The sequence below is a fragment of the Clupea harengus genome, chromosome 19 (genome assembly GCF_900700415.2).
Source record: "Clupea harengus chromosome 19, Ch_v2.0.2, whole genome shotgun sequence".
Classification (NCBI taxonomy): Eukaryota; Metazoa; Chordata; class Actinopteri; order Clupeiformes; family Clupeidae; genus Clupea; species Clupea harengus.
In genome coordinates, this window is record NC_045170.1 from 16,012,216 (window position 1) to 16,027,486 (window position 15,271).

General features: G+C 45.0%; 1 protein-coding gene across 1 annotated transcript in view; it reads left to right on the forward strand.

Moving 5' to 3' along the window:
* The first annotated feature begins 1,199 nt into the window (after positions 1–1,199).
* adcy2b (adenylate cyclase 2b (brain)) overlaps positions 1,200–15,271 on the forward strand; it is a 62,930-nt gene continuing 48,858 nt past the window's right edge. The window contains exons 1-2 of the mRNA XM_031585788.2: positions 1,200–1,826; positions 7,792–7,989. Coding sequence (XP_031441648.1) covers positions 1,278–1,826; positions 7,792–7,989 — 747 coding nt within the window. The 5' untranslated portion in view covers positions 1,200–1,277. The remainder of the gene's footprint in view (positions 1,827–7,791; positions 7,990–15,271) is intronic.

A 15,271-nucleotide genomic window follows, 5' to 3' on the forward strand; every position in this document is an offset into this window, starting at 1 on the left:
TGGTCTGTGCGTTTGACTACGAACCACTCGTTATCTATATTTGAGGTGACATGCTGACATTTCCTGCCACCAAAAGGCTCTTTGTGTTGGAAAATGTTCTCTCCATCTCAGTTAGTGCAGACGGTGGTGTTTGTATTCAAAAACACAAACACAGGGTTTGACACACCACAAGAAATCAGTTGCTTTAACTGAAAACACCAAACCTTTCAGATATGTATAATACCACATGATAGGTTTTTAAATAGAAAATTAAATGAATGGAGAGCACAATATCTAAATGTATCCAGTGTGAGGGTTATGAAACAGTAACCAAATATGGGGCAACCCTTGGGGTATTTCTTCACCACCCACAGCAAATCACACATGCCATGATACTGTATACAGACATAGAGTCATGTCTACCAGCCAACTGCAGTTTAGTAACTGCCTTAAGACATCTTCATTCAATATTATGCCATACATGTCGTTTTCTTGTTTGAGTTGATTCATCTGCGAATCACATTGTGACTGATCAATTAGGCTTGATTCTGTGTGGTTTGAGTCCCTGAGTCCTCCTGTTCAGTGATCAGATTCAGATTGTACTGCACACACACCAACACATTAACTTGAGAAATGGAGCTAAAAAGGATTGAGTTGGGGTTTAAAAAAATAAATAAAAAAACCCAGATAAGCAAGTGTGTCTGAAAAAGACTGCCCTTTAACTTAAGCCCCAGAGAGGGCTAGTCAGTGGAAATATTACATTGTGGATTTGTTTGTCTGTCGCTGGAGCCTTGCCTCGTGTAATTGCTACTCTACTTTTAGTCTCTCTCTGCAGATGATCTCCATGTGCAATTGCCCTTCTTTATTTACCTTTACCTCCTCTTGTTCTCCCCTTTCTCATCAACTCACTGACACATTCGCTTTACCCTGCAATGCACTTCAGCTGCTCACTCTCTCCCTCCCCTTTGCCTTTCTCTCTCTCACCCTCCCTTTTTCCTGGGTTCCTCCCTCTCCCTCGCTCCTTAGTGCTTTCTAAATGGCTCTCACTCTCCTCTGCTGACTCTCTCCTTCTCTCTCTTACACACACAGACACACACACACACACACACACACACACACACACATATACACACACGTCTCTCCAAACACTTTCTCCCCCCCTCTCCAGTCTCTCATTGTGACGCTCTCACTCTCCCTCCCTCGGAAACGCACTCTCTCCCTCTCCCTCTCCCTCTCTCTGTATCGTTGCCGGCTCAGTCCCACTCCTGCGCTCAATTCATCATGTTGGCTGCTGGACGATGCTGCGCTCCGCCGTGCTGTCGCTGCTGCCCTCGTACGGGACGCGCCTGTCCCTGCCGCTGCATCTGAGCACGCTGCGCGAGGAGGAAGAGGAGAGGGAGGAGGGAGAGGTGGGAGACTCCGCCACCGCCACTGTCGCCACCACCACCTCCTCATCCACCACCGCCGCTCCTACTTCCACTGCCACCAGCCAGGCTGCCCCTACCCCTGCCCCCACCCCTGCCCCAGCCAGCTCTGGGTCTTACTCTGCCCCCAGCTGCACTCCAGTGGACCCCCTCACTGCCGTGGGGGCGCGGGCGCGGGCGAGCCCCATGTGGGGGTCCCGGATGGGCTACCTGCTGGAGGGGGGTAAGGATGGTCGTGGTGCCAGTGGAGGTGGCGGTGTGGAGGAGTTGGGGTTGCCTGCCGGGTGTGAGCGGAAGTCTCCGGACTGGCTGTATGAGTCGTACTACCGCATGAGCCAGCAGCACCCGCTCATCGTGTTCCTGCTGCTCATCGTCATGGGAGCGTGCGTGGCGCTCATCGCTGTCTTCTTTGCCTCTGGACTGGTGAGAGTCCACTGTCCATCTTTATTTCTTTCTTTCTTTTTTTAGATGTAGTTCCACATTGATCTCATTCTCTTGCCCTCTCTCTTTCTGCTGCTTTTGTCGTTCTCCTATATCAGTTGTTCAGATTTTTTTCTCTCTCCTCTCTCTCTTCCTCTTGTTGCTGTCAGAGAACTTGACTATTTGTGGCTGCTGTGTTGTGCTGAGCATGACAGATTTAGCCTACCACCCCCACTGTTATTGATAGTGCACACAATGGAACACGGAGCCGTAGGATACCGTGCTGCACGCTACCAAGGCTGGGTGGATTGTTATTGTTTTCCGAGGATGTGGTTGAAAGTGTGCTGCTCTCTTATCAGGGAAACAGCAGTACTGGTACAATAGAACGAGCTAATAGACCAGACATTTTCAAGCGTCGTCAACTTCTTTTATCTCGGTTTTGCCATCTTTGCCTGCTATTTCGTCTTTTTGTGTATGTGTGGGGGCATTTATGTGTGTGAGTATGTGTTTCCAGTTCAATTTTGAGAACTTTCAGCCTCTCTCCTAGAAAAAGACAGGAAGTTTCCTGTTTCCCCTTTGGGAAAAAAAATGGCTTATCTTGTTTATTCAGGGAAACCTGATTGTAATGATCAGCCTGTGCCTGTACTGTCTTAGGCCACTGCTTGGTATCGATTCCCAGGCTGAATGCAAGTTGAATGAGGCGATAACAAGGGAGAAAATATGCTGTGGGGGTAATTGGGTAGAACTATTGCTCTTTGCTCTTGGAGGAGTTTATTGAAAATCCATGTGTGGAGCGTGGTTCACATTACGGCCAAAAGTGCCTCATCAATCATTCTGTCCTCATGTCATATCGTTCCTTTCACTTTTTTTTTTTTTCCAGTAAGCATCTGTTTCAATCAGATTCAGTGAAACCTTAACTTGAATGAACAAACCAAATGACCTGTTTAAATGTCAAATGCAGCCAACAAGAAAGAGTCGGGGGAATGTTTTTTAATCGAATCAGCTTAATCAACGTGCAGTCACATAGTCGATTTTCATATCTTGGACGGTGAGAAAATTGTCCGTCTTGTCTGTATATAGTTAGAAAATGTACGCCTGGTTCATAAAGATTGTCTCCGAAGGTAATGATGCGGTCAGAATGGATGGATTTAACGTTTTACCTAGTTAGACCCCTGAATGACTTCATGAGAACAAACCTCTGACACACCCTTCTTAGAAATAGCTCACTGTACTTGAGGGCCAGATGCTGGCCCAAGACCAGCTATTTGTCTGTGAAACAGTGCATGTAGACACACATATACAAACACACACACTCATACCACAACCCTCCACGTACACACACGCTCTCACAGACAAGCACATACGGTACATGTTTGCACATCTTCAGTATTTACTCAAATATACTCCAGGATAGACAAATTACCACATAGCCACAGTGTCTCTGTCACAAACACCCCCCCCCCCCCCACACACACACACACACACCAGCAGACAATGTTGTGAAATGCGGCCCATTTGGCTTTCACACTTGCATGCCCTCAGAGACAGTCAGAGGAGCATTCGTCTTTGTTAAGAGTTCAGGAACTCTGTCAAGCTCCCAAGGAAGTGGGGGAGATGGTGATGGTGCATGTGAGAAGGAGACCGTGAAGCATTGTGGGAGACTGATAGGTGTGTGTGTGTGTGTGCGTGTGTGTGTGAGAAAGAGAGAGCAAGAGCAAAAGCAAGAGCAAGAGTAAGAGTGAGTGTATGTTTACATGAGTATGCATACAGAAGGGGTATAAGGGGCATGTTGATGATGTATGTTTAGGATGGGTGTGCATATGTGTGTGTGTGTATGTGTATGCGTGTGTGTGTGTCTCTCTCTCTCTCTCTGTGTGTGTGTGTGTCTGGACATGTGTGTAATGCAGCTGGGCGTGGGGGGTAAGGGTGAGCTGGGCGACCCAGCCGTTCAGACTGGATGGAGAGTGTGCTCTGCAGAAATGTGATAATGGCTCTTGGATGGGCTGGAGTGGAGAGGAAAGGAGAGGAGCGGATCGGAGTGGGTGCAGTCTGATCAATGAGCACACTTACAGGGAGCCTTATACTTATCGCTGCCACTGCACAGCACCACAAGGTTGAAATAATACTAGAACAATTACAATAATACAGGAGGCACGCATTACTGCACTTTCCTCAAGGTTTACAGAGAGAGCAATATCTCAACTGCCTTAAACTGCCTCAGAGCCCAAACCCCCCAACCCTGTTGACCAGATGAAAACATCCTGCTGAAAACACGACCCATTAAGTGTTGCGTCTTCTATGGCTTCTCTGGTCAGATCTGGTCAGATCTCCATAATGTAATGAAGTGTGAAGTCACATTTCACACGGAATGTGCTAAATCTTCAGCTGATCGCGTAATCAATCCATATCACCGCCTTCTCAACGTAATTTGCGACGCCCCCAACTGAACGGCATCATTCAATCACCAGAATGCAATGATGGAACCTCCGACCGGCTAATAAGGAAATAGATATACATGCTAATGCTAATAATAATGCTAATAAGGTGTCATCAAACAGAGAGATAATGCCGGGCCAGTAATTCAACACTACAAAAAAACCTCTATTTATTTGCATAGCCATAACAAAAAGCATGAGAAGACAGAAAAAGATAAACAAAAGTAAAGGCTGCTTTTAACATGGTACAAATTACCAAACTGGTGCTCAGAATACTGATTTCATTGTTTTTGGAAGTTTCTCTTATAAACGCATATGACTCGCTATCTTGATTGTATTTTTCTGCAAATGGGCGTGCGCTGTCCCTGCAGTTTTCATACATACAACTGAATATGTAATCAGTCACTCCTTACGCTTCTCCTCCCTAAACTCCCACTTTCCCCACGACCCTCCCATGAATGCATATTCATAGGTCAAAAGAGCGCAACTTGTCATGCTGTCATGTGCGATCTGTTCCTACTTCCCATGTTTTTAGGCGCACGTTGCCACAACATTACTCCTCGAACAGGCTCTAACATGTTAGTTGCCTACATCTGCTCCTCGTCGTCTGAAAGCAGTACTAGTTCCGGTGGGGTTGTCTGATGTCTATTACAGTAGCGACGGCTGTTTATTCGGGTACAGGTCCGGCGCCGGATCAGAGGAGCAATGTTTTGATCCAGAGTCAGCAGCTGCTGCTGCTGCTGTTAGGCGGACCGGGCCTTGTTCCGGATGACTCATTAGTGCAACAGCTGCAGTGGTTTGATGGGACCAGGGTGGTCTGCTCCCTCCCTTTCGCAACGCGACAGGTTGTGAAATCCTCTGGATCGCGCCCCAGACCAGCAAAAAAAAACGTTTGGCATTTACAGCAGAGTGGCACAGGTGTACGTTCACTTCTTTGGCAACAGCAGGGGGGCTTTGTGGCACTGATATAATGCCAAATAAAAACTACAGTGATTGACGGATAGACTACCGTATGGCGCCAAGTGGTTTACTGATAAACTCTAAAATTCTCCGGTTGAGTTTTCCCTTGGTTTTTGCTGCTGGGTTAATTGAGGGCAAGCATCATCGCCTGGGGGGACTGACGTGTCCATCCAAGTGTTGGTTATTTGTCGTCAAATATTCAACAGTCTCCACAAACATGAATGGTACACGCTTGGGGATGTATACTATATTTCTCGTCATATATTATCCTACAGAGCCTCATGGCCAAATGTTGAAGGCAGTGCTTTTGTCATGTGTGTGTGGCAACGGAAGGAAACATGTGTTACTTACTGTAGCCAATACTGGAAGTGAATGCAATGTGAAAGGGGCTAAAAGAAGAAACAAGCACGGTATTTTGTAGCCTAATGATAAACTGATAATGATAACGATGCTAACCCATGAAGAATGGAAGCATACAGCACTAATGTTTTTCTTTAACAGTTGTCCTTGACAGGCATCACATATGCTATCTAAGCATTATTGGCTACACACTAACGGTTGAATTTGTATTTCACTGGTGCTCAGCTAGAGGCAAGTCAGATAAATGTCTTCCAAGAGACACCTTCAAATTGTTTTTTTTTTTAAATTCCGGACAATCGAACAGTGGACAGTTTTACCGTTGACTCGTTTCCCGTCGACTGTTTTGATTAACCTGACTAAAGCAGCTAGCTATATTCGTAGCCTTTTTTAGCGTCCAGTATGGACTTCACATCTAATCGAGGATGGAACGTCTGAGGAAATATGTCGCTTAATATGCAACTGGTTGTGTAGTGTAGGCCTGACACACTTGCAACCCACCATAAAGACAGCAGGCTGTTCACTCAGATGATTCAGTTGAAGGCATTTTGTGTCATCCAGATAACTGAGGCAGGAGATATGGTGTTCAGAAACCACCTCCTCTATCTTTTCCTCCCTCTCCGAAACTAAAAAAAAGATGACGGCGCTAAAATTCTTTGAATTCTCTTCTTTGGGACCAGCGGCGGCGGCACAGAGCACATTAATAACAATGAGCTACATGGCCGTCGCCAGATCCGCTGTCCAGGAGCACAAAAGCGCACAGATCAGCGGGGTGGGCTGCGGCTGGCTGGATAACAACAGGCTCAGCCATGACAAGCGCTGACAGGATGCGCTGTACTTTGTATCGAGTAGAAAATGGTTTTAAATGGATTTAGAAAGGATTCAAAAGCTCAGTCTGTTGCCGTGCGTCTTTTGCCGCTGCTGATAGCACTCGAGTGAACGGAGCCTGTGATCGGGGCCAAGCACATCACGATTCGTGCAGATTGTAGCATAACCCCTGGAGAAAAGGGGCACAGTTTCAGATGTTAGTGAAAAAGAGCTCCGTTGTTTTAATGTTAATCTGAAAATAAGCGACACATAATTGAACACCTTAATAGATAGATAGATGAAAAATTGTATTGATCCTGAAAGGGAAATGGCAGTGTTGTAGCAGTTCACATAAATCACAAAACATAGGCCTACATTAACTTACACAAAACACACCGAACTTACACAAAACACACGAAAACAGTAACTGAGTTGGGTAAAAACACAGTATTAAGACATTTATATATATACAAACTACTGTAGCATTTATCACTCTTTGAAATATGTTTTTATTGGCATGTTGATGTGAAGGACAGATAAACATACCTGTCGTTCCCGTTAGCTGCCCAGGCTATGCACTACGTAGTTCTGTGGTATGTTCAGGAGCACCCCATGAAAATATAAGAAAGCACAACATCGCCAACTATATCGCCACCAGTTAGCAAGGAGGCAAAGTATATATTTGTAATACCTTTGAGGTTGTTAGATCACTAGTTTTAGGCCAAAACTCCATACTGGTGCTTTAATCAATTAATGACTGCAAATTGAAAATGCCAGTATTTCAGGCAGACAATACCTAAAAGTGTGTATAACTTAATTTCGGTATGCATTCTCCATTTGCATGTGTGTTAGTGTGTATGTGCGTGCCCATGTGTGTGTGTTTACACACTGGGATGTGTATACCTCTGTGAGTGTGTGTGGGGGGTGGTGGGCTGTGTCTTGTAACTTCATTTAAATTCTATCAGAGTACTTCTGTGCATGCAGCTATAGTGCTCCTTGGCCAGCTCTCTCTGGCAGGTGGTGACTCACAAAAGTGATGGCATTACTTTATTTCCAATACTGCACACCCTTACCCACGGCCTAATTCATTAATAAACCAACACAGAGGTTTTGGTCCTAGTCTATCCTTCTATAAATATCCACCCTATTTCCTGTTTTTCTCAGAAATGGTTCAAAGCATTATAGGCAGAGCCGCAGCAATCAGGCCAATCAGTGAATTATGAAAACTGAAGTGTTATTGTTTTTTTTTCTTCTTTTATTTATTGTCTTGGGAAATAACTTTAACAGTTGTGCTGCCTCATATATTTTTCCTGAAGTATTTTTGTTAAAATCTGATATGGGTTTGTGGACTGTACTTGAATTCTAACATTGTTGTACTCTCTCTCTCTCTCTCTTCTTCTCCCCTGAAGGACATGCAGGATCACGTAGCCTTCATCATCACGGTGCCCACCACGCTCGCCATCTTTCTGGCGATCTTCATCATGGTATGCATCGAGTCGGTCTTCAAGAAGCTCCTTCGCCTCTTCTCCCTGCTCATCTGGGGTTGTCTTGTCGCCATGGGTTACCTCTTCATGTTCTTCGGGGGCATCATCTGTCCTTGGGACCAGGTGAGAGGCGGGAGTGAACAGCCATCTGGGGCTCCAGGCTCTGGTTCCAGCAAGTCTGAACTTTATGATGAGAGTGCTCCTTTGGCCTTGCTTGGATTTAGTTTGTTTTGGTGTCTACCTTTTTATTTTGCTCTCTGGAACTTTCTCTTCCAGTTGTGTGTACGTTTCCTGCATTGTTTGCACTCGTTTCCCCCTTCTGTCTGTTCTTCTCCTCCTACAGCCCCCCCCCCCCCCCCTATCTCTATCTCTCTGTGTTCGCTGTAAGTGGTTGCTTTTGCTGAAGTTACTTTGCCATTGTTTCCACTCCCTCCCCTCACCATCCACTCTACTGTTTCTTTTGTTCCTATTTCTCCCAGCGTGCTTCTTGATAGTTCCTTTTGTTTGAAACTCCTGCAGTCAACCCTCTCGTGTGGTCCGGTGGTGACCGCCAGTGACAGTATGTCTCTTGGATTCACGCTGAGCTAATGAGCGCTCCATTACACTACAGGCAGCAGGGAAACATGTATTCATCCATGACTTTCTCTGGCGCACAGGCTGGACGAGAGGAGGAGCTGATGTTGTGGTTATGGGGAAGCACGGTTTTAAAAAAAACATAAACTGATGTTGTCTGTGTCGGGAGCCAACTCAACACAATTAACATTATACACTAAAATTAAGCTTACCTAGTTTGAGTTAGCCAGCTAGCATCGCATTCTCTGAAAGCTTGGTAGCCATCTAGTCACTACCCCACCTAACAATAAACGTGCAAACCAGACATAGCTTACCAAATTCATCAGTCTGCATTAAAAGCTTTTTTGAAGCTTTTTTAAGCTGCACAGTAAATTATGAGAAAAACACACTATTAACTGTGTCACATGCCTACCACTTTCGTAATAAGGTTAAGTACACTGCACCTCCATATTTCACTAAACCCTGCCATGACGACCAGCCCCTTTATGAAATCTTCCGTTCAGAGGTGCCGTGTGTCTGGGCATGACCACGTTTATTTATGTTATTTATTTATTTGCGGAAGCAAATTAAGTTAACATCATGACAGATCCTGAACTTCTCTTCTCTCAAAGTAAATTCATTTGAGCCAACAGCGATAAGTACAAAATTAAGGGGAAGCCGTGCTTAAAGGGAAGCAGTGCGCAGTCCACATCCCAGAATCAACATCTCTCATTTCAGGCTTTCCACCAGGTGATGCAGTCGGACGAGCTACCCTGCCAATCCCTCATCCCCGTCGTCCTCACACCCACACCACAGGCCTTCCGCTCTACTCCGCTTGCATCACACCCACAGTGCCCAGATTCAGCTCTCGAGACCTTTGTTTGTGCAGAGTAAAAAAAAAACAACTTCAAACCCACAGTAAAGCACACGACAAATACAAAAGAGCAGGAAATTGCTGTACAATTAAGCACTTTGAAAAATTGGGGTCATTGCCCTTCCGATGTCGTGGTGTGCCGTTTCTGAGAAGAAAGCGCTCAAGGCTGGCATGCCGCAGGAAACAACAGTCTGGAGAGGACCCAGCACAAAAACTCACAAAAAAACTCAGTCACGGACTCTGTTTAGTTAATTTAGCACCCATGGGTGTGTGTGTAGAGATTCAGGCGGAAAGATTTTGCAGGATTAGAGGTGAGAGGCCCTGTCTGTGAATCATCAAAGTGGCCCTTGTGTGCCCAGCCAAGCAGGCGGTGCTGGAGCGAGATATGAAAACGACCGGAGCGAGGGACACAGATGTGCCGCTAGCCTGGCCGTGACTCAAGGGTACATTATGTGCATTATTGATTAGCAAATGGCTTTCATGAATACAAGCGTGAACAACCAGCTGTTGCGGCCCATCATAAATATTGGAATGTGGGAAGCCATCGGAAGTAAGAGAGGACTTGTGCGGAGGCCAGGGAGACTAAGGCACATTTTGGTTAGTTGTAGATGTCACTCATTGGCCATTTAAACATCCCATTAGCTCAGTAGTTTGTTCACATGCTAGTACATTTTGCCCATTGCAGCTTTAATTCCAATATCAGCCCTGCTTCATTTGTTTCTGCAAGGATGGCATTTCAGTGATTAGACGCAATAGCAAATTGAAATGTCACTTCATTTTGTCTGTAGAATGTATTTTACGCCTGTGTAATTTTCATTTCTGGCTGTGAAATAAGCTTGCGTGGAGTGAAAATGCAGAAATCCATCTCAGGATTTGAAAATTGCAGTTTGTGTAGGCCTAATGTGGACTTGCCTTCTTTGTGGTTAGGACTATTTTGTATTTTTCACTGGTAATGAAATTGGCCAAGAATGCATTTTTAGCTTTTTATTTTCTCACACCTACATCACAGATCTAATTCTACACTCCCGTTTCTCTCCTTGTCTTCTGCCCAGTCCTGTAGGGGTTGGCCAATATTCGTCTCTCTTTTCTCTTTTTTTCTTTTTCTCATTTTCTCTATGCGCCTGAGCGAGTGTGACACCCGTAATTCTCGGTAGAAATCGAAGGCTCTTGATATGAATTTGTATAGTGTGCTTATTGCTCTGTACCCGAGAGTGCACACATGTCTGGAACCCTGTTCTGAGTTAGATCCTTTGCATCTTCACCCGGAGCTCAGAAACATTTGTAATAATTTCGGCACCTGCCAAGAATACTCTCTATTGTTCCAAATTGCTCCCTTTCTAATCACCACTGTATGATTTTAGACACTGCAAGGGGCTGTTTGCATGTTGCTAGTGACAAGTGGCAGTTGTGCTAACATCAGCCTAGTTTGTCACAAGCCGCTCAGAAACTAGAGGCTCCCAGTGCGCAGCAGGCGTATCTCCGACTGCCAGATTCAAAAGGCTTTGGAGGGAAAGACAGAGAGAGACCTCCAAAGAATATTTCTCATAGAAGGGGAAGGCATATTACAGAGTAAATATTCCACAGACAAGTGAGGACACCCATTGGGTGTTCGTTAGGTCTGGTTTCAGTGCATAATGCATGATAGGGGCTTCTCTCTTTTATGATGTGTCATTTGAGAAAATCGAACATTGCCTTGATGTGCTCAGCATAATTTCCCATTTCTGGTCACTTATGCTCTGTTACACCCACACAAACACACACCACACACACACACACCTACACACTCATGGACACAAACACTTTTTCACACATCAATGAGCATTCATTCTGGTCTTCGTTTAATAGAAGAGTTCACCCAGAGGTCAAAGGTTAATATGAGCAGGTGGCACTAGGTCAGTCCCCTCTGAGAGCTTCAACTGGCCCCTTATTGGACAGAGCTGACAGGACGTCACGGTAGTCGTTTAACCTCTCGAATCTCAGTAACAGTTAGAGCTGCAGTGTGTGTGTGTGTGTGTGTGTGTGTGTGTGTGTGTGTGTGTGTGTGTGTGTGTGTGTGTGTGTGTGTGTGTGTGTGTGTGTGTGTGTGTGTGTGTGTGTGTGTTGGTGAGTCTTTTGTTTGTGTAAACCCTGGCGATAAGGAGAGTTAGCATTAGTCATTGGAGCAGCTCTGGGCAGAGGGGATGTAGGAGGAGGAGGAGGAGGAGGAGGAGAAGAAGAAGAAGAGCGGAGAGGGCAATGATTTCATTTTACATAAGGAGTTTGCATAAACACTCCAAAACATTTTCACTTATTTTTAACTCCTCGGGATCTGTTTTTGTATCTAGTAACATTTTAGCAATTCATACCTCAAAATAGAACCGGTGCTGTCAGTAGAGAAGTGCTTCCACACAGGGACCAATTATTGTGTTCTTCTGCCATTCGATCAGGAACCATTGGGTTCTAGGTTCTAGTACTGGAGAACAGCTCCACAGAACAGAACAGCTCTATCATAGAGAAAAGCAAAATAAGTCAAACCAAATAACTTTTCGAATATTTAATACACTAGATCACTTAAAACAAAGGTCTTCAAAAGTGAAACCATCTCAGAGGCAGCCATTTACATTCACTCTCACTTACAAGTGAGGAACAACACTTAGCCTTCAGTACTGTAGGGGATTAAGCACTAAGTACTAAATCTATTCAGTAAGACAAAGTGCAATGATAACTGGAGAAGAAGTGCGCAGAAGGTGCAAGTTAGGCATGTTAGGGTATTAGATATGTTAGGAGAGGAGTTGAAAGGAGTCTTCAAGAGATTCCTAAAGATAGAGAGGGACGCCTCTGACCTGAGAACATTTGGTAGGATTTGGTAGCTCGTTCCACCATCGAGGAACCACAACCTAATATTGCCTTGTGTGTAGGAATGACAATGGCAGAGGATGTCCCTTGGAGGAACACAGTGGCCGAAAAGGAGCATAAGCCTGATTGAGTTCAGGTTGATGGGCGCAGACCCAGAAGTCAATGTGTAGACAAGCATTAGTGACTTGAATTTGATTTGGGCGGCCATAGGTAGCCAGTGGAGGTCAATGAGCAGCGGAGTGGCGTGCTCTTTCAGGGAGATCGAAAACCAGACATTTCTGTTGAGTATACATGTATGCAGTTCAGTGTCTTTCCTGGTTTGTACAGAAAAGAAACATTTATCTGCCTTTACCTCAGGTTGTCCTTTTTGAAAACACCAACTTGAGTGATTAGTCAATACTCATTTTCGGCAAAGTTTACCTAATTGCGGCTGCCAGGCTGTTCATAATTACACATGCCTTTCTCAGAGTGCAGAATATCCATTTTCTCCTAATTAAATAACTCGTGTTGAAAGACTTTCGAAATTGGTGGTTGGAGGGAATGGTAGAAAGGGGGGAAGGCAGGGGAGAGGTCACCATGGTTACAGTCGTCCCTGACGGCAGTGGTGGTGATGGGGTAGCCCTCACAGGGCTGTGGGTGTGACTGTGCTGCTGTCGACGCCGCGGTGTTTGTGTCCAGCCAAGGTCACTCGGAACAAGCATGGTCCCCTTAACAAAAGCAGGGAACACAGCCGACTCCCACGGCCAGCCTCTGATGTCAGTGTATTATGTTTGCGGCCTATAAATAGGAACTTGCCACAAAAGCCACATAGTGTAGCCAAGGTAACTCATGGCTGACAGTAAACTTTTCAAGAGAAAGCGAGAGAGACAGCAAGGGGAACTAAAGGCAGAGGGAAACAGGAAAGAAGGGTGTGTGTCCAGCTGAATTTAGAAATGCCAAGGATAATAATATGTGTGGAAATAAAGAGGCATGCCCTATTTGTGATTTGTGTGTACGTGTATGCTTGCATCTGTGCGTGTGTGTGTGTGTGCGTGTGTGTGCGTGTGTGTGCGTGAACATGTATGCTTGCATGTGTGTGGGGGTGTGTGTGTGTGTGTGTGTGTCTGTGTGTGTCTGTGTGTGTCTGTGTGTGTCTGTGTGTGTGTGCGTATGTGTGTGTGCGTGTCTGCGAGTGCGATGGAGCCTGACTGATTCTTTTGGATGAATTTGTGGTGGCTGCTGTGGAGATGGAGCACCAGCAGAGCATATGCGCTAAAACTCAGAGCCGTCCCTGAAAATCGCAAACTGTTTCTGCTCCCATTCTATTTCATGCTCTGCTTGATATCGAGAGATGGGGCCGCCTGCATCTGTGTGTGTGTGTGTGTGTGTGTGTGTGTGTGTGTGTGTGTGTGTGTGTGCATACATATCTGTGTATGAGTGTACTGAGTGAATGCATGTGTTTTGTGTTTGTAAGTATGCACATTCACTTAAAGGTGTGTGTGTGTGTGTGTGTGTGTGTGTGTGTGTGTGTGTGTGTGTGTGTGCCTCACTGTGCTCAGCTCACGGGCTTATGTGTGTGCATTGCTGTCGTCATGTTTTGACATCCAACTACGCCTCCGATAATTGACACCAACATGTCAAGGGAACAGGCTCTCATCGTTCCTTTTGTTTCTGCTTTGTGTCGATCAGGCCACATTTTCACAGCGCCCATGATGAGCTCTTCACTAACCGCTTGCAATGCTCTGAGCACTCTGTATTCAAGTCTGAACAAAACACTCTTCAAAACACACACACGCATTCGTGTATCTATATTTAGATTTTCAGACACTCTTTACGCACTTTGTATGTTGTTGATTGATAAGCAAACACTATTCAGGTCATTTTAAAGCATCCCCACTTTACAATGTTAATAGACGGTAAAGACAGGGTGAAAGTGTAAGAAGTTTTCCGAGTGTGATAAATGCTTGCGCCCTGCTTCTTATTGGTGTGGTAATGAGCTGAGGCCTATAAAGGACACTGTGGGAGTTATATTAGGAACCAGGTGTGCAGATGATCATTTTGTAGAAATGTAAAACATCTCTCAGCCTTCCACCGCGCATGCAGGACAGGTTCATTAGCAAGAGAGCTAAGATTATCTGCAGGCTTAATAATTCTGTCACAGGGTTAAATTAGCTTAATGACGTTGGCTGGAGCCAGGCTTAGAAAGTGGAAGAGTTCAGCGGAACAATTTGTGCCATAAATCACCACTGGTTTCCGGGAACTTCAGGTAGCTGAACAGCTTGTCCAAGGCCCTAGATTTTTTTTTAATTCTGTCTGAACTTCCAGTGTTTTTCATTATTCTTCTGTTTTGTTTCATATATATTATTTTTGTATACCAAAAGGTATCCTCATTTACCTCAGGAGTGTAGAGAGACCTCTCACCTATGGTGCTCATCTTCCTTCATCTATATTCACCTAATGTTGTAAACAGGCTGGGAAGGTTCCAGAAGAATGAGAATATCAATACAAAGCGACTCATATTGGCAGGAGAGTGTGAGGTGCAATGGTGTGTAGAAGAGCGGCCCTACCTATCGATAGCCGCAAACTGCCTTCGGGGAAAAAAAAGCAAAGCCCCTCTAAGCCTGTGCGAAGAGTATTGGTGCTTTTTTTTCTCTTCTCTCCCTGAGACGACACAAAATGGCACACTTCACCCTCCCCCATCCACCTCTCTATGGTCTGTGTCATCCTAAAAAGCAGTGGCTCTAAACTAACTAGTCTGGCCTTGGAACCCACAAAATTAAATTGCGACCCAAATTTTACAGAATTTCAAACAATAAAATAAACAATGAAATATCAATCTTTACCACACTGTCAAGCTATCTTGCTTCACCTTTCGCCCAACTTAATGATTCAACAGAATTATGAATTCTAACTCAAAGATTCTACTCGATTCCCTGTAGACAGCTAGTAAGTCAAAGCTCTCTCCACTCACGCTACAGCACTACTCCAGGCGGCACTTCAGACACTCAGTAGGCTGTGCATATGTCACTCACACAGAACTGTGTCTCTTTCTCAGAGCTCCCTTTTCCCTTTGTTATTGAGAACTGCATGAGAACTGTGAGGACTCAGCTTCTTCCATTTCAAAATAAAAGCTACTGTTTATATATTTCTACAAACGATTCATCC